At 37.1% G+C, this 27,462-nt stretch overlaps 1 protein-coding gene across 3 annotated transcripts; it reads left to right on the plus strand.

Moving 5' to 3' along the window:
- The first annotated feature begins 104 nt into the window (after positions 1–104).
- LOC115621776 (E3 ubiquitin-protein ligase hyd) lies at positions 105–27,321 on the plus strand. Of its 3 annotated transcripts, none has more exons than XM_030515532.1 (19): positions 105–323; positions 10,224–10,421; positions 10,482–10,761; positions 10,823–11,040; positions 11,289–11,533; positions 11,591–11,781; positions 13,645–17,058; positions 17,116–17,260; positions 17,315–17,548; positions 18,092–18,540; positions 18,605–18,815; positions 19,096–19,863; positions 19,920–20,948; positions 21,145–21,221; positions 21,284–21,606; positions 21,668–21,874; positions 26,565–26,712; positions 26,773–27,003; positions 27,060–27,321. In XM_030515532.1, the coding sequence occupies exons 1-19, from the start codon at positions 262–264 to the stop codon at positions 27,270–27,272; spliced, it is 8,643 nt and encodes a 2,880-aa protein (XP_030371392.1). In that variant the 5' UTR covers positions 105–261; the 3' UTR covers positions 27,273–27,321. The 3 variants fall into 3 exon arrangements, with proteins under 3 accessions (XP_030371392.1, XP_030371390.1, XP_030371391.1); XM_030515530.1 differs by having other exon boundaries at positions 106–323; positions 18,068–18,540; XM_030515531.1 differs by having other exon boundaries at positions 106–323; positions 11,313–11,533; positions 18,068–18,540.
- Positions 27,322–27,462: the final 141 nt, after the last annotated feature.

Raw genomic sequence — 27,462 nt, forward strand, 5'->3', positions numbered from 1 at the left:
TGGAGTAAGAAGGAATTATAAAAAAAAAAAAGTGGATTGCGCGTTATTCATTTACTGATGGTGTACCGTGAATGGGCCGCACTAAGTCTATCCGTTCGTGATGATTTAAGTTCCTATCGATATATTGGGATTCTTATGTTAGTGTCATCGATATGTGTATTAATGACACCACTATATTCGGTTGCCATTTTCGCTTAACATATTCTATGATTGTACGAATTTTGTAGAGATTTGATTGACATTGTATCATTAAAAGAAACAATGGTTTCGATGCAATTCGTTTTGCAGCCTCTCCCTGGAACAGATGAACAATTCATTGAAAGGTAAAGTATTGCTCACATGTTTATGCAGATCCGTTTCTGCTCGTATACATTTGTATCTGAGAACTTACATATGTACCTATAATCTAAATTAATATATAAACGTGCTCAGAAATTGTTTTATATACGTGATGTGGATTAAAATTATGCTAAATTAAAAAATTAATCATAAATTAATGATAAGATACTACAACAAACGTGCATTTTCATGTTTGTACATATGTACATACATATTATAGAATTTATCACGTGTGTGTATGTTCATATGAATGTGTGGGTACAAACTTATGTACCTACGTAAGTATGTACAAATCCATGTAAATTTGCTCGAGTATAAAAAATAATGCATTGCTATTTGTTAACAAAGCGTTCGCTTTTAAAATATCTTATACGTATACATATATAGGGCGTAGCCGTATATTTATCGAGTTCCACTTACTCCAATAATTTCTCCAGTAAGAAATATTTCCTAGTGTTGGCAACATACATATGTATGTATATCTAGAAGTGAAAACAATACCACAGGTGCGATAACGACCGTTTAATATATAAATACATACATACATATGTATAGATGTAGATACAGTGTGTCACAGCTTATTTCGTGCAGGCGCAAAAATTTCTTTTCAAATGCCATTACCGGCAAAATATGAACCAAAGAAAGGTAAACGCCAATTTGTTGATAACTTAATATATACTTTAAAAGGTATTGCATTGTTTTCTATTAATAATATTTAAATAAAAAATAACAAAAACTAAAAAGGCACGACAATTTTAGGTCACAGCTTATTTCTTGCAGTGGCTTCATACTTAAAAAAAATGTATTTTAAATTAATATTTGGTTTGGCCATTTTTATATTGGATAAGGGTTTTCAAATGGTTGTTGATAGAAGCCACAAATTTGTTTGTAGTTTCTAATGGTGTTTTTTGCCATTCTTCCAATATGGCCTTCTTTGGGTCATTTCTGTTTCAAATTTTCCGTTTTCTAATAGCGAAATTCAAAATTGGGGGAATCATAGCGTGTGGACAGTTCCAGATCAGCCAAGTTTGCACAATTCCCAATTTATGTTTTGGGTCATTGCCTTGGTAAAATGGAATAAGATCCCCCAAACCTAACATATTGGTACTTTGGAGCAAATTAGTTTTCAATTTGGTGAGGTATATGTTATCCATGATTCTTTCCCGACTCTGGAGTCAGACATACAGGACCAAACATGTACACCTCCTCCTCCGTGCCTAAATGTGGGAATAAAATGTTTCTTTTGAAGCGGATTATTCAGTTTATGCCGTTCCCGCTTCATTCCGCCGGGTCCATAGGTATTAAATATGGACTTGTCTGCAAAAATTATGTTGTCCCACCATGAGATTGGCTTCAGAATGAGATCATTGGCAATTTGAAGTTGACACATTATTATTTCTTGTGGACATAAACGGCTTCCTAAAGGTTGTCGACCATTGAAATCGTATTTCCCCAGCACACAGAGGAGAGTTTCTGTAGAGGAGGAGCACCAATTAACGACCCAATAAGCGACCCATACTTAAAAATGCTAAAATATTTATATTGAATTGTGAAAAAACGGAAAATTTATGGAAATAAATTAGTTAACCCATTGCTAGTTGCAATGGAAGAAGAAGAACTCCATTTCAGTTAACCATTCGACATTGCTCGCGAACGTAAGTCATTGGACGGAATAAGCTGTGACCTTTTTATACCCTGTACCCGTAGGGTAAAAAGGGTATATTAGGTTTGTGCAAAGTATGTAACATGCAAAAGGAAGCATCTCCGACCCCATAAAGTAAATATATTCTGAATCAGCATGACGAGAGAAATCGATCTAGACATGTCCGTCTGGATGACGCAAGGATCTCAGAAACTATATAAGCTAGAATAACCAAAGTTGGCATCCAGATTCTCCTAGGTCCGAGAAAGGACGAGTTTATTTTATTTTTTTTAATTTTCCCCTCCCCCCGCTACAGAATTTCGTCAATAGCGTCCACATTTCAAATGCTACCTAAACCAAACTTTGCACACATAATTTATATAATATCTACTGTTGTTCAAAATTTTATTTAAATCGGTCAATTCTAAGAAAAGTTATTAGCAAAACAAATTCTCGCCAGTACAACCCCCACAAACTGCAGCAACAAGTTTTCTCTTCTTCTTCCTCTTTTTGCTGCTGCTATGGGCGCATATAACTCAGTGACGGAAGTTTACCTGGGTACAGGGTATTGTCTGTACTGTGGGGCTTGCTCGACTGTAGCGTTCTCTCTTGTTTTGGTTGCAATATGATCCATTTCTGTTTTGTCAAAATAAAGCAATGTTCGAAATTCACTAAACTTGTTAAATGTTGATTCAACAAAGTGTTTTCTTGCTACGGCGTTTTAAAAATTTGTATAACGCCTGCACGAAATAAGCTGTGACTCACTGTATATGCAGTGGTGGAAAAAATAATAGAAACGACATTCCACTTTTCACTAAAAACTCCAGCCCTGAATTTCTGGGCAAGTTATATGGGTTTCTTATACTATGCACGATAATTGGTTAAAGGTACTTCATTGTGATTTCGTTTTAATGCGTATTCTGACAGATTTGCTGAGTGCTCTGATTTGTTAGGTGACTACGTTTTTGGGTTGTAAAGCTCCCATTAAACTTATTTTGGTAATATTTTATCATTATAAGTAAAGGGTAAGCTCAAAATAACAATTATTGTAAAAATTTTCTCCTTAATAGTGGTATAAAGATAAGAATAGGTCGGGGTTAATAATAATAATTAAGCATAAAAATAAAAGCAAATCAATGGCTGTAATTGCAATATTATTGCTAAGCTAAGTCTAAAAAAGTTTAGAAACTTCTTTTACGGCAGTCAAAAAACACCCAATTTCTTCATCAGGAGATCTATGAAAGCAGTTAAATAGACTTGTTTCTAGTCGTACAATAATAAATTGGCTAATACGAGCCCTAACCACTATTAATTGGTACGGCTACGTTTTTTTTCATAGTGCAACTTTCAATGACATATTTATTTTTAGGTGATTATTTCCCAAACATATTTATACTTTTTAAAAGGGTCATTGAATTACCTTTAATTTAATATCAAAACATGCACACGTTTCACATAATAATAATGCAAAAAATCAATTTAAATAGGTCAACCTTCACTATACACGAACTATTTGACCATTATTAATTGGTACGGCAACAATATTTACAAATTAAACATGAGTATCACCGTTTTTTTTAAATAATATTATTAATTCTCGTTTTAATAGTAATAACTAAATTTAGACATTCCTCAAGAGTTATAAAGTCCAACATTTTCTGTAATTTTGATTTTAATCCAGACAGAGCACGTTGTGGGTCGTTTTTCAGCTTTCTTTTAATGATTACCCACAAGTTTTCTATTGGGCTTGATGCTGCCTATCTGGGACATCAATACTATTCTCTTAAACCCAAATATCGGTTGTTTTTGCAGGGTGTGTAGGTGCAACATCGTGTTGAAAAGTATTTCCCACAGTCACAAAGCTGTGAAATGAGGTTACTTTGTAAGATAAACTTGTATTTTTCTGCATGTACAGCTCCATATATAAAGTAAAGTGTCCCACACCCTTGGCTAACATGCATCCTCACCATTGTGATTACTAGAAACTTGGTTCAACGCCTAAGACAATCTTTGTGGTATGCCTCCGTACTCTTTCTTATTACTTTTTTTGAGCATCACCGCCCATAGCAATCGTTTTTTTTATTGGCAAAGCTGTGAGCAAACGTTTTTCTTTGGCCTAAAGACATCAAAATTATTTGTTATGTTCAGCAGGAGCTGCAATCATACCTTAAAGAAGCCATAATAAGTTCGTTTCGTTTTCTGTCGCGTCCATTCATGTTTTACTGTTTTCCCAATATTTTCAGACCATTTTGCCGCTATATCTCTCACAGTATTTCGCTGATTTTGAATTATAACTTCATTTTGTCACGTGTAGTCATTTTCGAGACTCGACCTCCGTTTGCTGTATTACTGTGAATATTGTCAATCTTTCTATACCTTTGCACTCTATTTTGTACCAGAGACTTAGAAAGCATACGATTTTTATAGCCTGTACCCAAAGGGTGAAAGGCTATACTAGTTTTGTGCGCATGTATGTAACACACAGAAGGAGGCGTGGCAGACCCCACAAAGTATATATATTCTTGATCAGGATGAGAAGCCGAGTGGATAAAGCCTTGTCCGTCCGTCCGTCTGTCCGTATGAACGCAAGGATCTCAGAAAGTATAAGAGAAAGTATGCTAGAATAACCAAACTTGGTTTCCATATTCTCCTAAGACCGAGAAAGTACGAGTTTGAGTTTTTTTTCGATGCACCCCCCCACTCCCCCGCAATTTATGTTTTCGTCCATAACTTCCATAATTTTTAGATTTTCGAACCCAATTGGTATATACCTCCAGTTGGTGATTATGAGTTTGTATGCCAAGTTTCATTATGATAGGTCAATTCTGAAGAAAGTTATAGCCATAAGTAAAATCGCTGCTCATGCGCTGCCTGCAGCTCTGTCGGCAGCGCTGCCCGCAGCTGTTGTTGTTGTTGCTGCTTTGGTTCAACTTTGTGCTGCATACATACACGCATATAAACACGCATAGGTACGTGATGTAAATGTATGCTGTTAAAACTGAACATAAACATGTATTCTAATTTAATTGAATTAATTAATTCATTCATTCATTTTTTTTAATAATTTAATTTTTTTTTTTAATTTTTTTTTTTTTCCCTTTTTTGTGGAGAGTACAGGCTATTTTACTGTCGGGCTTGCTCGACTGTAGCGTTCTATCTTGATTCTTAATTTGTCATAGTTGTTGCCCAATTTGAATTTTTCTATATTTGAAGCTTGACCTTACTCTCAAGCTGGCTTACCACGTGCCATCGTGCTCAAAAATTAGAAAACTTATTAAAAATTACAACTCAAAGGCATATGTTTTTAATATAAGGTTAGTTTTACAATTTATGTTCACATTTCACTTTTTTACAGCCTTATTTATAAAAATACTTATAATGGTCAAAAATATTTCGTGTATTATGAAGTTGTCTTATTAAAATGGTTTTTGTGCAGTATTATGTGAAACGTGTGCATGTTTTGATATTAAATTAAAGGTAATTCAATGGCCTTTTAAAAAAAGATAAATATGTTTGTGCAATCATCACCCACAAATAAAACACGTATAAAAGCTAATGTCGGGTGTCCCGACTTTGAAATACTCTGTACATATGTTTACAATAATTATAGAAAATAAAAAAAATTAAGAAAAAAAAAAAAAATTTGATCGATTTTACCTCTCTTGGTATTCGAACTCACGTAAAGGGTTTATAATTGCACATTTACAAAGGAATTGCGTCTGTGTGAGTGTATGTATGCCTATGCGCATCTATTCGTGTCTGTGTAAGCATTTTCGCAGTGAACCAAACAGCAACATCAACAGCAGCCGCGGGCAGCGCTGCAGCAGCAAATATATTTATGGCTATAACTTCTTGTTAAATCGGTCTATCATAGTGAAACTTGGCACACAGACACATAATAACCAACTGGGGGTATTTCCAAATAGTTCGAAATTCCAAGAATTACGGGAGTTGGAGAAAATTGCGATTTGCGGGGAAGAGGGGGGAGGGAGGGAAATTCCAAAATATACATTTTCTGCGTATTCACATAAGGCATCTGGGACTAAAATTTGGTGTTCCTAGGTCTTATAGTCTCCCAGATATAGGCGATTATACGAATGGAAAATCGGGAAAACCCCCATAGGGGGAAGTGGGGGGGGGGGATCAAAAAAATAAAACAAACTCATATAGAATACACACATAACGCATCTTCGTGCAAAATTTGGTATCTCTAGCTCTTATAGTCTCTGAGATCCAGGTGTTCATATGGACGGACAGACAGGGCTAGATCGACTCGTCTCGTCATGCTGATCAAGAATATATATATACTTTGTGGGATCTGCCACGTCTCCTTCTGCCTGTTACATTTTTCAGCTCCCGCAAACCTAATATATTTCTGTACATTTCATGTACAGAGTATAAAAAGGTCATTGAAAGTTACACAATCGAAAAAAAGCTGGCCGTACCAATTAATAGTGGTTAGGGCTCGTAGATGCTGATTTGAAAGCACATTCTGCAAGAAAAGTACCACGACTTATAAAAACAAAAATTCTCAGGCCGATTTGATGATGATTTGAATAGACCAGACTAAGCTAAGTTTGTTGGGATCTGATGGCAAGACGCCCCCCAAATCAAGCTCATGATCCGGAATACACTATAAAAACTATTAAAGCTGGAAGTGTCAACATAATGCCTATGGGTATGTTATTTATCGTTTGGGTGTTGATCAAATATTTTGGTATCTACGCCATGGATTACGTTAATATACTTAAAGCATATTGCTTCCATATTCCGAGGAAGAAATGTGGGAGTTTTTTCAAGATAATGGCCCTAAACCCACTTGGCAGTTTGCAAAAATAAGGTTCCATGAAATCAAACGTTCTTTGATGGAACGGATTTCACAAACATCCGACCTGAATCCCACATATGTGGGATATTAATAAAGAATATTTTTGGGCTTAAGTCCAAAAACAGAGACGATTTATGGAAAAAAGTGCAGGAAGTTGATACGCCATTGATCCCCCACAACTTGTTCCAAACTGGCGAAATCTATAAGTCGTCCGGGCACAGAAGCTTTCAAAAATCATGGTGGCACTACCAAATATTAGTAATAATCCCAAATTGTATAGATGGTTACTTCCTAGGAATTAAAAAACTAATTTTTCTCAGTTTGAAATATGTCGTTTCTATTTTTTTTTTTCCAACCCAAAAAGAAACAAATAGGTTTTTTTCGCGATCTAAATTTGGAAAACCTTATCTTTTTTTAAATTTAAACATGTAATCTAATGAATATTTAGGATAAAAAAAATTACACGCTGAAAGAAAACATTTGTATAGAAGAAAATTCGAATAAACGAAGAAAATTTTGTGTTTCTATTATTTTTTCCACCACTGGTGGACATAAGTAGAATATAAACAAGAAAGGAATGCTAAAGTCGAGCAGGCTCAACTCTTAAATACCCTGTACCACCCCACAAAAAAGTAATTAAATTAATTAATTAATTTAATTAAATTAATTAACTAAATTAATTTAATTAATTAACTAAATATTAATTAATTAAATATAAAATATTCCATGCATGCATACATACATTTACATTTATATCAGAATCGTGCCTTATGCGTGTTTGTGTACTTGTACATATGTATGTATGTGTGCATTGGGCCTGGTTATATGGCTATAACTTTCTTTCCGATCATTCTATCATAATGAAACTTGGTATACGGATATATAATTACTAATCTAATGTAACTACCAAATTTTAGTTCAAAATTCCAAGAATTACGGGAGTTATAGAAAATCGGTAATAGGGGGGGAGTGGGGGGGGTGGATCAGAAAAAATGAACAAACTCGTCCTTTCTCGGTCTCAGGAGAATCTGTATACCAAGTTTGGTTATTCTAGCTCTTATACTTTCGGAGATCCTTGCTTTCATACAGACAGACAGACGGACATGGCTATATCGACTCGGCTTGTCATGCTGATCAAGAATATATATACTTTGTGGGGTCTACCAAGCCTCCTTCTGTGTGTTCCATGTGCACTCGCATAAAACTAATATACCCTTGTACCCTTTGGGTACAGGGTATAAAAATCACATTTATAATTTTAAATTGTCGATTGGCTTGCTAAACAAGAATTATGGTGGTTTCGAGTACAACGCTATAATTTGGTTTAATCCAGGAAGGATCTGGAATTGACATTTTAATCTTTTAACTCGGCGTTCAACATTTAAATGAGAAAGTATACGTGAATGTTAATGTTATAATTTTTTTATGCATTCGTTAGATTTTGTTTAAAAAATTATCAGGGTTGAATCAAGGCAAACACTTTGCGGAACTCCGCACGGTATGGGTGTTTTTATATATTCTTTATCCTATTTAATACGTTTTTGGGAACGCGATCACGGTTGACAATCGGACACCAGCGATTTTAAGCATAACAGAGATTTTTGACCTTCTGCTCATTTTATATTTTTAATAGCTCTCATCATAGTTGATGCGACCAAAAAATTCTTAACAAAACCACAACATAACAAGAGAGAACGATACAGTGGAATAAGCCCGACAGTGAAATATCCTGTACCGACAAAACATCAGATTCGTGGGCAGAGACTACATTTATGGCTATAACTTTCTTCAAAATTGATCTATCATGATGCAACTTGGCACACAGACTAATAATCACCAACTGAAAGTATTTGCCAAATTTGAGTCAAAGTCCAATAATTATGAGAATTATCAAAAAAAAATTAACAAACTTAATCTACTTAGGGCTTAGGGTAACCTGGATACCAAGTTTGGTAATTCTAGCTCTTGTACATTCTGAGATCCTGAGATCTGAATATATATTCTTTGGGAGGTCGATAAATTAAAAAAACAAATTAAACCAAAGTCAGGGAATCATGCTCTTAGTTTTGGTACATATGTCCAAACATATATTATATAAATTATGTCCTGCTTTCGTACCTCCACAAATGCAGCATATGGGTGTATGTAAATCAATTCGTCTCCCGTGCAGATTAATTGGGTATACCTATGTATACCACGTTTACCACGTGTCCTTCAAACAGGTTATATGCCGGAGTAATTGCCGCCGAGAGAACGACTGGCTTTATAACTGCAGTGGCCGAACTGAGTAAGAAAGGGTTGCTATAGTGGACCTCACCCAACTCTTAAATTATCCGAAACTATAAAAAAATTGTATAAATGATAAAAATAAATATACCCTGTCCCAAACGTATACTAGTTTTGTGCGATGGTACATGTAACATACAGAAGGAGGCGTGGCAGACCACACAAAATAATGACATTTCATCGATTGGAAGTGAAGTTATTGCGTTTTAAGTGTCAGTATGTTTGTGTTATCGGTGCGAAAATGAGCTAGACCCAACATTAAATTTTGTTTTAAAATTGGTAAAACTTTTACCGAAACGTTTCAATTGATGGAACAAGTTTATGGCGATGATTGCCTATCCCGAAGCAGAGTGCACGAGTGGTTTCAACGTTTTCAAAGTGCTCGTGAGGACATAAATGACGATCAACATGTGGGCCAATCAAAATTCGTGATCACCGAAAATTCCATGGAAACTGTGCGTGAACTCATCAAAAATTAGCCGAAATCATAATTGAAATTGATGGAAATGGAATTGACCATCTCCAAAACATCGATTTATCGCATTTTGAAGCGTTATGCAGACGTAGAGGCCATTCAAAAGGCTTGCACCGGCATAATGGCGGGCATACCGGCCAACGAGCTAAAACACTCGTTCGACATGCTTTTGGATCGTGCAAAAAGCTGTATTGAAGCAGGAGACTATTTTGAATAAAATAAATTGATTTTGCCGAAAAACCATTTGTTCTGTTTTTTTTTTTTTAAAGTCCTGTTTACTTTGGTATACTTTGTATATAATGCCACGTCTCCGTCTGTGTGCTACACACATTTGCAATTAACTATTATACTTTTTACCCTTTGGATACCGACAGTTTTGGCATGAATGATAGGATAAACCACAGATGACTTTGACAATGCGAAAATAAAAGATGTGACAATCGACCGAATGAGAGAAACATTTTAGAAATGCAACGTTTAACCACGAAAACCAATATGTACCTAAATAAACAAACAAACAAATTTGATACCTCCAAAAAGTAGAAACATTTTATGGCACGACTATGAAATATGGATTACTTTATATTTTATCTGTTTAATTTGAAACAGTTACTGAATATAAAAAATATAACTACATTTTATTTGATATGCAGGATTCGCGAAGTGTCTGAAAAAGTTAACCGATTTGGTTATGGCACCCATCGAATATTTGAACAGTTGAAAATTCCAGTCAAAGAAGTAGTGATCGGACCAAGCCATATCGGAGTTCTTTTAGAGGATGGTAAAGCATTCCGGGTTTCGTTTTCTATAAACTCGGAAAAATTAGACTTGACGAAATTGGAAAATAAGAAGTATGTACAAAATTAATATTATTTTATGCAAAACACAAATCTAAACCCGTGTTTTTACAGTACTGTAGTTAGTGGACCTTCAACCACAAGTGCACCAAAAGCACCATCATCGTCTAGGCCCATGGCCCGGTCTAGAGCACGACTGCTGCGTGCAACTGGCAGATCTGGGTCGACGGGTCAAAGTTCTGGGTCAAGAAGTACAGGTGTTATTATTGGCGGAAGTTCATCAAATCGTCCGCTGGTAACTGTACCAGCAACATATGTGCCGGAGGAGCTTATATCTCAAGCTGAAGTGGTATTACAAGGAAAAAGTAGAAACCTCATTATCAGAGAGCTTCAGGTAAGCAGAACAAAAGTATATTCAAAAGAATAGTTTTTAAAGATTAAATATTCATCCCCAGCGAACGAACCTTGATGTAAATTTGGCTGTAAACAACTTACTTTCGCGGGATGATGAAGAAGCAGAGGATACCGAAGAGGGTGGCGATAATTACGTACCAGAAGATCTAATCTCATTATTGGACAATGGATTTACTGGTGAAAACAATAGTGTCATTATTGATCCATCCGATGGCCTTTTTTCAGAAGAAATTTTTAGCAATTACTCGAGCATTAGAAAGTAAGTTTTTACACTTATTCAGAAAGAAAAATCCGGCTGCCTTTTGGACACGCAACTTAATTGGGGGTCTAAAAATAGTCTCCACAAAACCCATTTCTTAAACATAACCGAATTTAAAAAAAAAAAAAAAAAACTTTTTTATTTCCATTCCCACAATGAAAATTTTTAAACTGTTAATTCTTTTGAATTGGTTTCTACGGAGATTATTAAAAGGCATGCCAGAGGTTTACATATCTTCTCGTTTCTAGTTTGCTTTTCGACCGTATACGTAGTGAACGGAGCAATACAGCCAGCTCAAGCACCGCAGATACTAACCAATCTCACCGTACATCGACATCTTCAAGTGGAGTTTTGTCTGGCAACTCTAGTTTATCTGCACAAATTTCTTCGGCGAACGCTGACCGTGAAGCTTTTAGTCGCTGGCGTGATCGTCAGTACTATGGGCCCCGCCGTTGGATAAGTAAAGAAGATTACTCGTGGGAAAAAGACGCTGGTATCTATATTTAAATTTAAATAGCTGTCCTGCATTTACAAACTTTCTTCGTTCTAGATTTAAAAAAAAAAGAATGTTCTACCACGCTATCTCCTATTTGGATATCAGAAGAACTTCAACCATGGCCTGATAAATCTACTACTCGATTCAAAACAATTGGAGCGTTATATTCAGAATTTATTGCGTTATCCGAAAACGGAGAACTTCATCAGTGGCGTTGGTCAGAGAGCGAGCCATATAAATCAGACGTAAGTTTCCAAACTATAAATTTCTTGTATGTATTTTTAATTTAATAATATAATTTATGAGCATTTTTATAATACAATTTAAAATGCAAGGAGTCAGGTTATACCATATTTTGAACCTAATAATGAAAAAGATTACATTTTATTGGTCTTCATTTTAACACGCTATATATATATATATATATATATATATATGGTATATATATATATATATAAACTAAAGTATGCTCTTCCTTTCTTAGATCATGAAAGTAGTAAGCATAGCCATCTGGACCCTCCAAATAAAATTTTTGTTCATCTGAAAAGACAACACGCTCCCATTCCTTGGTCCAGCTCATATTCGAGCGGCAGAAATCGAGCCGTTGAGCCTTTCGGAGCTGGTTTAGAGGTGCTTATTTTCAGGAGCTTTAAGTGTTCTGCTTTTGAAATAACTCTTTGTACAGTCCGAACACACGCCTTAACAGCTGTTTTTTCTTTAATTTTGGCGGCTGAGTCGTGTGAGTTTGAGGTGAGCCTCAATATAATTCGCTTGTCAGCTGCTGTAATCACAGAAGAGGGCCAACCTTTCATATTTTTCCCATAGTTATACTCATTACTTAAAAATGAGGAAATAACTTTACGGCTGCGCTTAATTATTTTTGAAATTTTTAGAATCGAGTGGCCACACCCTTTATATATAACTTTGTCATTAGTGAACCGATTGATTTGAGTAGACCAGAGTTGAAAACCTCAGTTCAAGAAATTGTACAGAACCAAATTAAATAAAAATATCTCATACTTGAAAATCGGTTGTTTATTATCAAAGATATTCAATGTTTACATACCGACATAAAAGATGGCGCACCCTGTATATTAGGTTTGTGCAAAGTATGTAACAGAAGAAGGCATCTCCGACCCCATAAAAAATATACAAGTATATTCTTGATTAGCATGTCGAGAGAAATCGGTCTAGACATGTCCATCCGTCTAGACGAACGCCTAAATTTCGGAAACGGTTATCCGTACATGAACCAAACTTGGTATATAGACGCTCCTACTCCCTGAGGTACACGAGTTTATTTTATTTTTTTTGATTTTCCCTCCCATCTCACCGCTACAGAATCTGTCAATACTGTCCATATTTAAAAAGTAACATAATCCAAACTTTGTAATTTATATATAAGTATCTAATTTTGTTTTAAATTTAATTTAAATCGATTCTAAGAAGAGTTATTAGAGAACAAATTTTACTCTAGTACTACGGCCACAAACGGCGGCGTGAAGTTCGCTGTTGGAATTTTGTACTCAGAGTTGACAAATACATCCAGTTATGCCAAGTTTAAATAAGATAGGTTAATAATGACGAAAGTTATAGCCGTAAATATTTTCTCTGCTGAAGCTCTTCCCGCAGCTGTTGTTGTTGTTGCTGCTTTGACGTAATTATGTATTGCATACGTACACGCATATTAACCCGCATGGACATGATGATGTAAATGTATGCTGTTGAAACTGTACATGTCAGGACAAACTGGTTTATATATATACATATATAGAGGTGCCCAAACAGTGCCCGAAGCTGTTGTTGTTTTTACGGCTTTGCACAGACACACCTAAACACACACATACACGCAAAGTATTCTACATATACATACAGAGTATTTAAAAGTCGGGACACCCGACTTTAGCTTCTCTACTTGTTTTTTTCTTTTTTTGTGGAAGTAGGTATAGGGTATTTAAGCGTTGAGCCCGCTCGACTCTAGCATTTCTTTAATTAAATAATAATTTAATAACTATCCAACCCAGGACAGATCTCAAATAAAGAAAACATCGAAAATATTGAGTTCAGCATTCCATTCTCGTTTAATTCCATAATTTATGTATTTTCAGGCGGATAATATTTATCATCCTAAAACGTTACCTCTCAACATAACTGAGAAGGTGGAATTAATTTCTGCTAACTTTATACGCTGCTCTGTAGTGACAGAGTCTAACCGAGTAGCCACCTGGATGGACGAACAATTGGGACAACATGGCGCAAAACTAGAGCATTCAGCTTATGTTTTCAATGAGTTCATTATGGACCCAATATCCACAATCCATGTATGTTCTTTATACACAGCAGTGAAAACAGAAAGCAATACAATATATTGGTGGGGCGTATTACCATTTGATCAACGACGCTATTTGTGGGATAAATTCAGAACTAAAACTAAGAAGCCGTTCAAGGTTACCACCTCGGATGTCAGTGTAGGATCTCAAGTTGTCATGAAGAAGTGCCCCATTTATCAAACGGGATCCATTGGATTCACGTGCACCAATGGCATACCTAAGGTTGGACAACTTTTGAATTCAGTATGGGACTTCACCGATGTTTGCCGCATGAAAATTTTAAATATCGGCAGTGGCGTTCTACCTGAAAAATCCCCTCCAGGCCCCTCCAGCACACATTCACATGCTGAAAAAGATGTTACTAAGCCAGCAGTTGCGCAAACCACTGCCAGCAAAGCCGTACAAATAAACTCAACAAGTAAAGAGTCAAACGACCGAATCGATATGCCACCACCGCCTTCACCCGCATCCAGCACTTGCAGTGATACTGGTAGTGTCACGTCCCATAAACGTACTAAGAGAATGACAACTAAGGATGATAGCAATAGTAACCAAGAAGGAAGAAAAGACGAAGAATTATGGCAGCTCAAAGATATTGTCTTTGTCGAGGACAAAGTAGGTCCAATTGGCAAAGTGCTTAAAGTTGATGGAGATTTCGTGGCTGTACGCTTCCCAGCATCGACTGGAAATTACCTAAATAATACTGTTCCAAAGGAGGAAGGCAAGGAGGATGATTGGCAACAATGTCGTTTGCTACGTCGTGAGGATGTGCAGGTATTCCGAAATGCAATGACGTCGCGAGGACCAGACTGGCTTCAAAAGCAACCTAAAAAAATAAACATTAGTCACGGAACTGATACAATGGGTGTGCAGTTACTTACAATGTCAGCGGATACACGTGGAATTCACGTAGTGAAGAAAGTAGCCGGAAAACTGTACTACAGTCTATATAACTTGTACAACAGCAAACAAGAACAAAATTGCCAATTTCCTACAGACTGCACATCATTTGTAGGCTCGTCTGCTGCCAAAATATCGATGGCTTGCAACAATGACTGCAATGGCAATAGTAGCACGATTGTGCTCAAGGACGGAAATGCCGCCCTTTACCCATTGGCTAAGGACTGCATTGGATCTATAAAAGATCCCCAATGGTTCGACTTGCCTCCAGTAAAATCAGTAACTATGACCACAATATCATTACCGCCAGCTACATCATGCGTCAATCTGAAATCAAAAGTGTGCATGATTGCCTTACTTTTCGAGAATCAAAAGTTGATGCCACATATACTACGTTGCGATGTAAAAAATAGTTTTGCAGTTTTGGCACGACTTGAAAAAGAAGACCGTGATGACACGATTCCAGTTATCGAAGAACGTTGTGACGGTAGTCGAAATGTATTTCACGCATGTGTGATAATGTGTGCACCAACGTCCAATAAAGATGCTGTAGACACATCAAACAGTGTATCAGACAAGAAGTCACCCTCTGCTAGCATTTCATTACCACGTGCTGGTGTTTCAACGGCATACGGTACTGGTTTTACCGGTACTAGCGGCAATACTGATGGCTCCAGTTTTGCTACCGTGTCAGCCGGTATGGGAGCGTCTTCTGCATCTGCATTAAACAGAGAGAATCGCATAAGCTTACGTGACATGATGCACCGACTAATCAACACAGAACAACCAGAGCATATAAATCAACAGTTACCTAATACAAGTGACGACCACGCTTATGTACCCTTACCATGGCCAGCAGAATCCTCTAACAACATAAATTCTTCAGGAGCTCAAAATATGGCTGACTTAGTAGAGGATGAAATTTCAAAAATAATTCCATCCTCTCAAGGGCCCAGCACTTCAAGCAAATTGGGCTCGCCTAATTATACACTTGATCTTTTACAACGGCGTGAGCATGCTATTTTAACCCTACAACAAATGTGCTCAAGTGCTGCGCTACGCCCTTATCTGTGCCAGCTTCTGAGTGCGAAAGATGCACAAGGCCAAACACCTTTTATGTTAGCTGTATCTTCTCGTGCGTATGAGGCCGGAATTATTCTTCTTAACACCATACTTATGCTGTCTGATCAGGACACGCTGCTCAAGGAATCAATGATATTCCCTGCTGGGTCGCCCGCCGATCAATCTCCACTCCATGTAATTTGCTACAATGATACATGCTCCTTCACGTGGACTGGTGCAGATCATATTAATCAAAATATTTTTGAGTGCAAAACATGCGGATTAACCGGATCGCTATGCTGCTGCACCGAGTGCGCTCGAGTCTGCCACAAGGGACACGATTGCAAACTTAAACGCACTGCGCCGACTGCATATTGCGACTGTTGGGAAAAGTGCAAGTGTAAGGCACTTATAGCTGGAAATCTTACGAAGCGATTCGCACTGCTCTGTAAATTAATTTCCTGTACTGATTTAGTTACCAAGTTCAACTCCAAAGGTGAATCTATTTTACTTTTCCTTATTCAGACAGTTGGTCGACAGATAGTGGAACAAAGGCAGTATCGTTTTAATGTACGAGTGCGCAATGTAAGTAACAACGGCAGCGCTGGAAACGGCGCCAGTGCGGCCACATCCAGTCGGAAGTCTTCCTCCTTGGATATTGACAACGATATGCCAGATCATGATCTTGAGCCGCCAAAGTTTGCGAGAAAAGCGCTCGAACGCCTATTAATTCACTGGGATGCTGTGCGTTCTATGGTTATGTGCGGAGCTGAGAAAAATGATACAAACTCACAGAACCCTGAGGAAAATTTGAATGTTTTCTTGCAATCTCAGCAAGGTTCTACTTTACTAGACAAGTTTACTCATAGTCTTATAGTTAAATGTACAAGTGATCACCTAGATACTCTACTGCTAACTCTTGTGCGCGAAATGCAAAACTTTCGATTAAGAGGGCGCTCTAGCGAAGCAGAAGAAGTTGCCCGCCGATTTGTTCGTTCTGTATCACGTGTGTTTGTTATTTTTAATTTGGAAAAACAACCGAACCCAGAAAAACGGAAGAATCATTCGACTTGCAGCAAATATGTGCAAAGCTGTGTAAAAGTGTTTCAAACACTGCATCGGATTTCTATTGAAGAACTTTGTGAAGTATCCGAAGCTCTGATTGCCCCAGTGAGGCTTGGTGTAGTCCGACCAACAGCTCCATTCACCACGACTTCTTCAAATCTTGATGTAAGTTAAAATGCTTCCGAATTAAATCGAATATGTAGAACAAATTTATGTTTTCAGAACTCTGACGATTTATTTAGTGTCGAACCATTGGCGCCGTCTAATATAGAGTCAAGTTCTGAGCAAATTGTTACACATGATAGCACGCACGATCAATCTAGTGGCTTTTCAATACAACAGAACTACGAAGTTGTTCCAATGGACGGTATGTGAATAGATATATAGTCTTAGGAGGTGCAAGCTATCTGCTTACTTACAGCACTTAGAGATACTTCAGAATCGGAGGAGGTTACAATTAGAGAAGGCAATTCGCACAGCCAGGACGATGATTTAATAGAAAATCAACGAAATGAAGACGGTATGCCAGAGGACGAAAGTGATAACGATTTTACATTTAATGACGCTGAAACGGAATCCGATTCGGATGATAACCAAAGCAACCAAGATGCACAACGCAGCGTTCAAACTGGAGCTACTGTTGGTTCAGAAACAGGTGATATATTACACTCTAGTTTATGTGAAGCCAAACAAATTGTTTGTAAACCTGTTTATACCCGTAATTTATACAAAAGCTAAGATGGTTAATTATGTAGCACATAATACAATAATAGGGGTTGCGTTCGTGGGGAACCTCGGGTTAAGCGAATTTATGTTAAACGAGACATGGACTTTATATAAAATATGGGGTTATGTGATTAGATTTCACAAAGGCAAAACCAAAAATTACTGTTCAAATTCGCGGTATTTTTAAACTCCAAACATTTTGATATTACTAAAGTTGCACTTCCAAGCTGCTTGATGATTCTAACTCGTATAATTCCTGAGATCCTAAGGATCTCGTAGAACTTCCTATGTACATTTCTCTAAATCCAATTCCACTGAATATACTTTGTATATAAATTATCAAAATGAATTTCCATTTTAAAGTGAGGGAGAAACTTTTTAGTGAAAGTTATAACATGAAAAATTTAAAAATTAAAAGAGTTTAAGAATTAAAAAGCTATCCTTGCAGATATTGGTGTACTTTTTCTGGAAGACGAGTCTGGAGATTCATCAGCTCAAGAGGAGGACGGTTCAGATGATAGAGAATCAGATGATCACTCAGACGAGTTTACTTTTCAAGACCAACAGCTCGAACGTCGCAACACAAGTTCCAATTCCCGGAATGACTTGGCACCCCAAACAATGCAATGGGCTATTCGAAGTCGCGACACTTCTCGGTCATCGATACGTGTTCCAACAGGGTCGAATTTAGTTTTTATAGACCCCATGGCACTACGCCGCTCTACTGTGCCGGCTAACACAGCTGTGGGTGCACCGTCTACCGAACCTCACACAATGGCGACTACAGCAAGCAATCTAGCACGTGCATTTAGTATAACTATACGCCAAATATCCGAACTGTTAGGCATTTTGTCATACAACATGGCAAATAATATTGAAACTTCATTAAAAATAAATAACGATGACATCGTTGCAGTGCAGGTAATCTTTAAAACGATATATTTTTATTTACCAGCTAATAAAAATTCTCCTATTTATAAACAAGGGGTTTATGGAAAGGCGTCTGAAACCTACATGGGATTGGATGTTTTCAGTGATGGACGGTACTGAAGCACAGCTGAAATTTGGAGCATATCTAACAAATTATACAGATCCAACTCATCCATTGCATCCACTTAACCTAAGTGCTCAGTCTAATACCAACCAATCACCAAGTCCGTCTGCGACATCCGCTTCTGTGGGAATTAATGTATTAGGTAAGTATTTTAATTAATAATTAAATACTTCAAATATTATGTTAGAATCGGTTTAAATCTATGATTTCATTTTAAAAAGATTATATTATAGTAATATAAAATTACTTATAAACTTAACTACACACATGAATGAGCGGTAAAAAAAAAAAACGATACGGCCGCAAACCATGCTTTACTATTATAATTGTTTTTCTTTACTTTTGCTTAATTTTAAATACCAATTATTTGTTTATAAACTGATTTGTGTGGTGTTTAATATAACGGTAACATTTTTTTAAAGGCTCTAATTCTCGACGGGATTTTTTCACATACTGCTTATCTCTGATGCGCGCACATACTTCGGAACATAGAGATGCACTGCCTGTCTTAGATATAACAGCATTGCGGCATGTCGCATACGTACTTGACGCTTTTATATACTACATGCGTAACGACACAGGGTTTTATGAGAAGAGTGATACTATTTCTGGTCGTGCAGGAAATCTATTCCCAACCGGAGAGAATGAAGACACCGACGAGGAACTAACGACTATAGAGGAAACTTGTGCAGAATTGCATCCTAGTACACAACCATCATTTCTGATTAATAATCGCAAGCATGCGTTCTTCACTAGGTCAGACTCTACTTTGAGTTTGGGCTGTTCAGCACCAGACGGGTTTGACCTTCCGCTTGACATGGCTATGCCACTTGCCGACAAGCCTCACCTACTGCAACCGAACTCAAAGCGGCAAGAGCTTTTTGCTAATTTACCCTTACTCGGTACAGCAGCTGACAATACCAGCGATTTCAACAAAAGCACCATTGGTGGCTCGCCTACAAAATTAGGTTTCTCAAATTTTCTTAAGACAGACGAATCAGTAGTTGATGAAAGTCCCAATAATCAGAATGTTTCGACATGGTCCGATGCAACAACAACACTTTCAAAAACAGATCCAACAGAATTAGAAAGCGGTTATAGGGTCGATGATACTTCAGACCAAAATATTTATGTACAACTAAAAAAAAAACAATGCTTAGATGATTCAAAATCTGCTAAAGGAAATGATGGTAATTTCATGAATTCACTTTTTTAAATATAACAATTAAAATATACACGATTTTAGGATCCAGCAACACGCAGCTTAAAAATGCCGAACCTATGCAGACAGATGACAATCACGTAACAGATGATGCAAGTTCAAGCCGTACGGATGTAATAATGGCTACAAGGCCAGAAGTTATAATAGCTCCTAGCAAAAGTCAAAATCTTACTACTGTGGGCTCAAGAGACTCAGAGACTGCGTTTCAAAGGTCCGCTTTAACGCCATCAGTTCGAAGCGTTATTGTGCGAGCTGGCACTTCCGGCATAAAACCCGGTGATATTGGATTGTCTGAATGTAATAATTCTTCGATTCCCTCTGTGATGGCTTCTGAAATTGAGGAATCTAAGTGGAATGATAATCGTGCAAAGCCAGCGTTACATACGTTGGTATTTCCGATTCGTGGGTCACTATTTTACACTAATAATTTTTCGGAGTTACCATCTTGGAACTTTTTACTAAGTCGATGGAAATTGGCGCTTGATTTATTTGGGCGCGTGTTCATGGATGATGTGGGTATGGAACACGGATCCGTGTTGCCAGAGTTACGTGGTTTTCCCGTTAAGGAAATGCGTTTTAGACGTCATATGGAAAAACTGCGAAATGGTCAGCAACGTGACCTGGTGCTTTGTAAACTGGAACGCAACCGTGAAAGCTTGATAGTTCAAACCTTTAAAGAATTAAACGCCCAATTTGGAAACCAAAACCGGCGTGCGCAACCACCCATCACGTTTAATAGAGTTAAAGTTACTTTTAAAGATGAGCCTGGCGAAGGTTCTGGGGTCGCGCGCAGCTTCTATACCTCCATATCTGAGGCCTTACTGGCCAGCGCCAAAATGCCAAATCTTGAGTCAGTGCAAGCAGGAACAACCCACAACAAATATGGGGTACCTTTTTCTAGCATTTTGCGAAGCAGAGCCGTTTCCGGTTCCAGTCGAGATCCGCCCACTTTGCAAAGACGAGGTACAGGTAGTAAAATATTGTGGCGCACAGCTCGTGAACGGAAAGCTTTGAATTATGATGCTAGACCATACATACCATCAAGTAATGGAGGTAATTATACGACCCGTTTTCTCAATGTCCGATTATAGTTTACTGTGTGTGTGAACGATGTTTCAACATTTTATTATGGTATATGTGATTTTAAACCCCGTTCTTATTTTTAAATATTGATTGATTTGACATTGAGAAAACGTACGTAATCGCATGTACTCATTTATTTATATATAACATGGTGTTTTTTTATAAGATAATACTATAGCTGAGAGCACAAACGAGCATCTTTCTGTTCATCTACAGCAGCTTGGAGAACGTCTATATCCAAAGGTGAGTAAACCTGAATCAGCATCTTTTCGATAAATATTTTAAATGTCAAATGTTTTAAACAGATAAACTCAATTAATACTACACACGCCTCAAAAATTACTGGCATGCTACTGGAGATACCTACGCCTCAACTTTTGTCTGTTCTGTCATCAGACGAAACGCTTCGTCAAAAAGTAAATGAAGCTGTAGAGGTAATAACTTTTAGGCAAAAATCAGAAGCAAATGCCCAAAACTCGTCAAAAAAATCTCCATCGGTTGTGCTAGTAGAACCCGTAGACGATGATAATGAACCCTTATTTTATTCTCCGGGAAAACGTGGATTTTACACCCCACGACAAGGTTTTGCGACCTTTGAACGTATTAATGCATTTAGAAATATTGGAAGGTAAGTTTTGGCCCTTAATACGAACAAGAAAAAAATCCACTAAATTGGTTTCATTTGTCAGACTTATTGGACTGTGTCTTTTGCAAAATGAACTGCTGCCCTTGTTTCTGCAGAGACATGTGCTTAAGTACATATTAAATCGAAAAATTAAATTTCATGACTTGGCCTTCTTCGATCCAGCATTATATGAATCTTTTAGGCAAATTATTCAAAATTCACAATCAAAAGAAGGGGAGGAAAACATCAACCGCATGGAGTTAAGTTTCGTGTAAGTATTATCTGCATACTAGAATTAACGCAGTTAAATAATTAAATTTTTGTACTATGGGATGTAAGGTGCTTACAATAATTATAAGACACCTCAAAAAGTTTATTTTCAACCCTCGACACGTCATTTCCCTTTGTATTTTGAGAAAAATAAAAATAACAGATATATATAGGGTATAACCTTGGTCATTCCTTATTTGAGATAAGCTTGCGAAAGTACCGTTAGCCTTACTAAGAAAACACACATTTTTGCATATTTGCAACTGTATCATAATGATAAGACATATTAGTATTTTTTGCTGAAAAATTAAAAAGTAATTTATTTTACACAAAAGGGTATGCAGCTGACAATTGTTAATAATTAAGATGCCGACCTTGGGCCTTTCCATGCCCAAAAATTGTCCATAAAATTATGAGTGGTTAAAGTTAAATTGGCTCTCGTCGATTCCACTTATTTAAAATCGACTTTTTGAGTTCCTAAACATTGTCATATTTTTTTGTTATCGGAGTAAACTTGACGTGCTAATATCCCCCAAATATTTTGAATGGGATTAGGACACTGGCTAGTTTATTTTTTCAAAAATTGCACAAATTCCATAGTTTGGCGAATGGTATGAATTTTCGCATTATCATGCATGAAAATGTAGGATTTCTCTCTGTTATCTAGCGAAAATGGAAGCAGGCTGCTTTACAGGATACTTATGTGGCATTAAATAAAAATGTCTTATTTTATTTGGTTTACTGAAGATTGGTTGGTTTAAAATTGGTTGCAATTTTTAATATGTGTCTTATCATTATGATACAGTTGCAGATAGGCAAAAATGTGAGCTTTCTTAGTAAAGCTAACGGTACTTTCAAAAGCTTATCTCAAATAAGGAATGACCAAGGTTTTGCAAAGCCTATACCCCTTATACCCCCAAATTATTATAATTTTTCTCAAAATACAAAAAACAAAGACGTGGCGAGGGTTGAAAGTAAAATTTTTGAGGTGTCTTATAATTATGGAGTGGGGGGTGCATCAAAAAAAAAACTCCAACTCGTACTTTCTCGGACTTAGGAGAATCGGGATACCAAGTTTAGTTATTCTAGCTCTTATACTTTCTGAAATCCTTGCGTGGGATCTGCCACGCCTCCTTCTGTGTGTTACATACATTCGCACAAAACTAGTGCTCGTGCTCGGCAGGCATATGTATGTATGTGTGATGTGTGAAATTTGTATGATGGTATGCTTGTGTGTATATACTTCAAGGCGGAATGTGCGCGATCCGTTTCATCCATTATATCTTTACCCAGCTGTTTTGTCTGCGTTTTTTTTTTTGTAATCTAATTTATTCTTTGAGAACAAGTGGAGAAGCTAGCCGACTTCGAAATACTCTGTATATTTGTAGAACAATTATAAAAATTAAGAAAATTACTAATTATTTTTTTTCGATTTTACCTCCGTTTGTATTCGCGACATCGAATAAAAAGGGTAAAGGGGTTATAACTGCACATTAACATAGTGTGCGTGTCTATTCGTGTTTGTGCCAGTCTGTGCGTATCTCGTGTGCCTGTGCAAAGCAGCAACAACAACAATAGCCGCAGGCAGTGATTACGTATATGGCTATAACTTCCTGTTGACTCGGTCGATCATAATGAAACTTTGGATACAGGCTTTTAATCTCTAACTGGAGGTACTTGAAATTTGAATTCTAAATTTTAAAAATTACGGGAGCTATGGAAAATCGTTATTTGCGAGGGAGAGGGGAAACGGAGGGAAATTCCAAAATACATAGTCTCTGAGATATAGATGATTATACGAACGGCGTTTCCAAAAATCAGTAATAGGGGGAAGGGGGTTGTATAAAAAAAAAAAAAACACTCTTTCACAGCGTACACACATAAGGCATACGGACGGTCAGACCGCTTCTTGTCATGCTGACCAAGAATATATATATGTACTTTGGTGGGTCTGCCACGCCTCTATCTGTCTGTTACATATTCCATTTCCTGAAAACCTAATATGTATACTCATACACTTAATGTACAGAGTATGAAAAGCAAATTTTACAATTTATTTATATAATAGAGTATACCAACTCAGGTTGCGGTCGATCAGATTAAAAACAAGAGAGAACGCTAAAGTCGTGAAATACCGTTAAATACAGTGAAATACCCTGTACCCAGGTAAACTTCCGACACTGAGGTATATGCGCCTCTAGCCGAAGCAAAAGGAAGAAGAAGAGCGAACTTGCAGCTTGTGGGCGTAGTACCGGAGTGAAATTGTTTTGCTAATAACTTTTCTTAGCATTAACCGATTTAAATGAAATTGAAAAAGAAAGTAGATAATTTTATATAAATTACGTTTGCAAAGTTTGGTATATGTAGCTTTCAAAATGTTCACAGTATTGACGAAATTCTGTTGGGTGGAGAGAAAGGAAAATCAAAAAAAAAAAATAAAATAAACTCGTGTAGCCTAGGGACTAGGAGCGTCCAAATACCAAGTTTTGTTAATGTGCACTCAACCGTTTCCGAAATCCAGGCGTTCATCTAGACGGATGGACATGTCTAGGTCGATTTCTCCTTTATGTTTCAAGATTTTGTATACTTGTACTCTTTAAATGAAATGTACAAGAGTATACTAGGTTTGCGGGAGCTGAAAATGTAACAGGCAGAAGGAGGCGTGGCAGATCCCACAAAGTACATATGTTCTTGATCAGTGGGACGAGTCGATCTAGCCCTGTCTGTCCGTCCGTATGAACACCTGAATCACAGAGACTATAAGATAGAGACACCAAATTTTGCACAAAGATGCCTTATGTGTGTACGCTATACGAGTTTGTTTTATTTTTATACTCTGTACATAAAATGTACAAGAGTATATTAGGTTTGCGGGAGCTGAAAATGTAACAGGCAGAAGGAGGCGTGGCAGACCCCACAAAGTATATATATTCTTGATCAGCATGACGAGACGAGTCGATCTAGCCCTGTCTGTCTGTCTGTCAGTCTGTCCATATGAACACCTGGATCTCAGAGACTATAAGAGCTAGAGATACCAAATTTTGCACAAAAATGCCTTATGTGTGTACGCTGTGCAAGTTTGTTTTATTTTTTTGATTTCCCCCCTATGGGGGTTTTTCCCAATTTTCCATTCGTATAATCGCCTATATCTCGGAGACTATAAGACCTAGCAAAACCAATTTTAGTCAGAGATGCCTTATGTGAATACGCAGACAATGTGTATTTTGGAATTTCGCTCCCTCCCCCCTCTTCCCCGCAAATCGTGACTCCCGTAATTCTTGGAATTTCGAAATCAAATTTGGGAAATACCCCCAGTTAGTTATTATGTGTCCGTATGCCAAGCTTCACTATGATAGACCGATTTAACAAGAAGTTATAGCCATAAATATAAGGTGCGTTCCAAAAAAAACAGGACTTTTTGAATCAAGCGCCTCCTGGTGGCGCTATCTATATGTCTGGTACGTTAGAATCTGCTATCTTTATCGATTGTCCAGTAAGAATTTCATGACATTTCATCGATTGGAAGTGAAGTTATTGAGTTTTAAGTGTCAGTATGTTTGTGTTATCGGTGCGAAAATGAGCTAGACCCAACATTAAATTTTGTCTTAAAATTGGTTAAACTTTTACCGAAACGTTTCAATTGATGTAACAAGTTTATGGCAATGATGGCCTATCCCGAAGCAGAGTGCACGAGTGGTTTCAACGTTTTCAAAGTGCTCGTGAGGACATAAATGACGATCAACATGTGGGCCAATCAAAATTCGTGATCACCGAAAATTCCATCGAAACTGTGCGTGAATTCATCAAAAATCAGCCGAAATCATCATTGAAATTGATGGAAATGGAATTGAACATCTCCAAAACATCGATTTATCGCATTTTGACCGAACATTTGGGCTTACGAAAGGTGTGTGCACGGTTTGTTCCGCACAAATTGACTGACGACCACATTTTAACCATTAAGCACTCGCCGTATTCACCTGATATGGCACCGTGCGACTTCTACCTTTTGGAAAAATGCATTTGCCCATGAAAGGGAAGCGTTATGCAGACGTAGAGGCCATTCAAAAGGCTTGCACCGGCATACTGGCGGGCATACCGGCCAACGAGCTAAAACACTCGTTCGACATGCTTTTGGATTGTGCAAAAAGCTGTATTGAAGCAGGAGACTATTTTGAATAAAATAAATTGATTTTGCCGAAAAAAACATTTGTTCCGTTTTTTTTTAAAAAAAGACCTGTTTACTTTGGAACACACCTTGTATATTTGCTGCCCAAGCGCTGCCCGCAGCTGTTGTTGATGCTGGTGCTTTGGTTGACTGCAAACATGTTGACACATATACAAATAGACGCGCCTAGACATTCATACACTAACATAGACGCAATTGCTTTGTATATGTGCAATTATATATCCTTTACGTGAGTTCGAATACCGAGAGAGGTAAAATCGATCCAAATTTTTTTTTTACATTTTCTTAATTTTTTTTTATTTCTATAATTATTGTAAACATATGTACAGAGTATTTCAAAGTCGGGACACAACATTTAACAACATTTTTACTTTCTATCTATTACCGCCTAGGCTAGTCGTTGTTTACCAATCATTCCGAAAAAGCGTGTTAATTTTTAAGGCTGCCCATGCCAGCCCAATGCTCTTCAACATTCATTAATCTTTTTGTTTTATTATTTTAGAATCGATTTAATGAAAGAAGAAGGCGGTGGAAGTCGTGAACTGATCCCCGGAGGCCGCGATATAGCTGTAACATCCAGCAACATATTTGAATATATAAGACGTTATACAGAATATAGACTGATTAAATCTCAAGAAAAAGCACTTGAGGTGAATATATACAAATATTAAATTCGACAAAACATTAAATTTGGTTTTATATATCTTCAGGCTCTAAAAGACGGCGTTTTTGACGTCTTGCCAGATAATTGCATGAATAACCTTACAGCTGAGGACCTGCGGTTATTGTTAAATGGCGTAGGGGACATTAATGTATCAACGCTAATTTCATATACTACATTTAATGACGAGTCCAGTGAAGGGCCCGATAAACTACTGAAATTTAAAAGGTGGTTTTGGAGTATTGTGGAAAAAATGAACACATTGGAACGCCAAGACTTGGTTTGTATTTTGAGGTTTTCATTTATTACTGGAAAAATACTATTTTATATTTGTAGGTTTATTTCTGGACAGGATCACCAGCATTACCTGCTTCAGAGGAAGGATTTCAGCCTCTCCCATCCGTTACAATAAGACCCGCTGATGACTCGCATCTTCCTACTGCAAATACCTGTATATCCCGACTTTATATTCCCCTTTATTCAAGCAAATCGATTTTACGTAGTAAGATGCTGATGGCTATTAAATCAAAAAACTTCGGATTTGTATAAAAAACCGTAATATTAATATTGCCTTGACAATACATCTACTACTAAAATACTTTGTACTTCTTGTACTTTGATGATGATTTCTGAAGAATCCACCTTGACCATTTTTCACATATGAGGACAGTTCATGGTATTCCCATTTTTACATATTTCTTTATGAGACGGTTAAACGAAGCGGCATTACTAAATTAAT

The sequence above is a fragment of the Scaptodrosophila lebanonensis genome, unplaced genomic scaffold (genome assembly GCF_003285725.1).
Source record: "Scaptodrosophila lebanonensis strain 11010-0011.00,11010-0021.00 unplaced genomic scaffold, SlebRS2 tig00000024-arrow-pilon, whole genome shotgun sequence".
NCBI classification, from domain to species: domain Eukaryota; kingdom Metazoa; phylum Arthropoda; class Insecta; order Diptera; family Drosophilidae; genus Scaptodrosophila; species Scaptodrosophila lebanonensis.

Excerpts from the sequence above, each read along its gene's own strand:
- LOC115621776 (XM_030515530.1), top strand. The coding sequence starts at position 262 with ATGGTTTCGATGCAATTCGTTTTGCAGCCTCTCCCTGGAACAGATGAA. Across the intron at positions 18,816-19,095 it reads TGTGGGAATTAATGTATTAG|GCTCTAATTCTCGACGGGAT; the intron begins GTAAGTATTTTA and ends ATTTTTTTAAAG. Across the intron at positions 21,222-21,283 it reads GAGAACGTCTATATCCAAAG|ATAAACTCAATTAATACTAC; the intron begins GTGAGTAAACCT and ends TGTTTTAAACAG.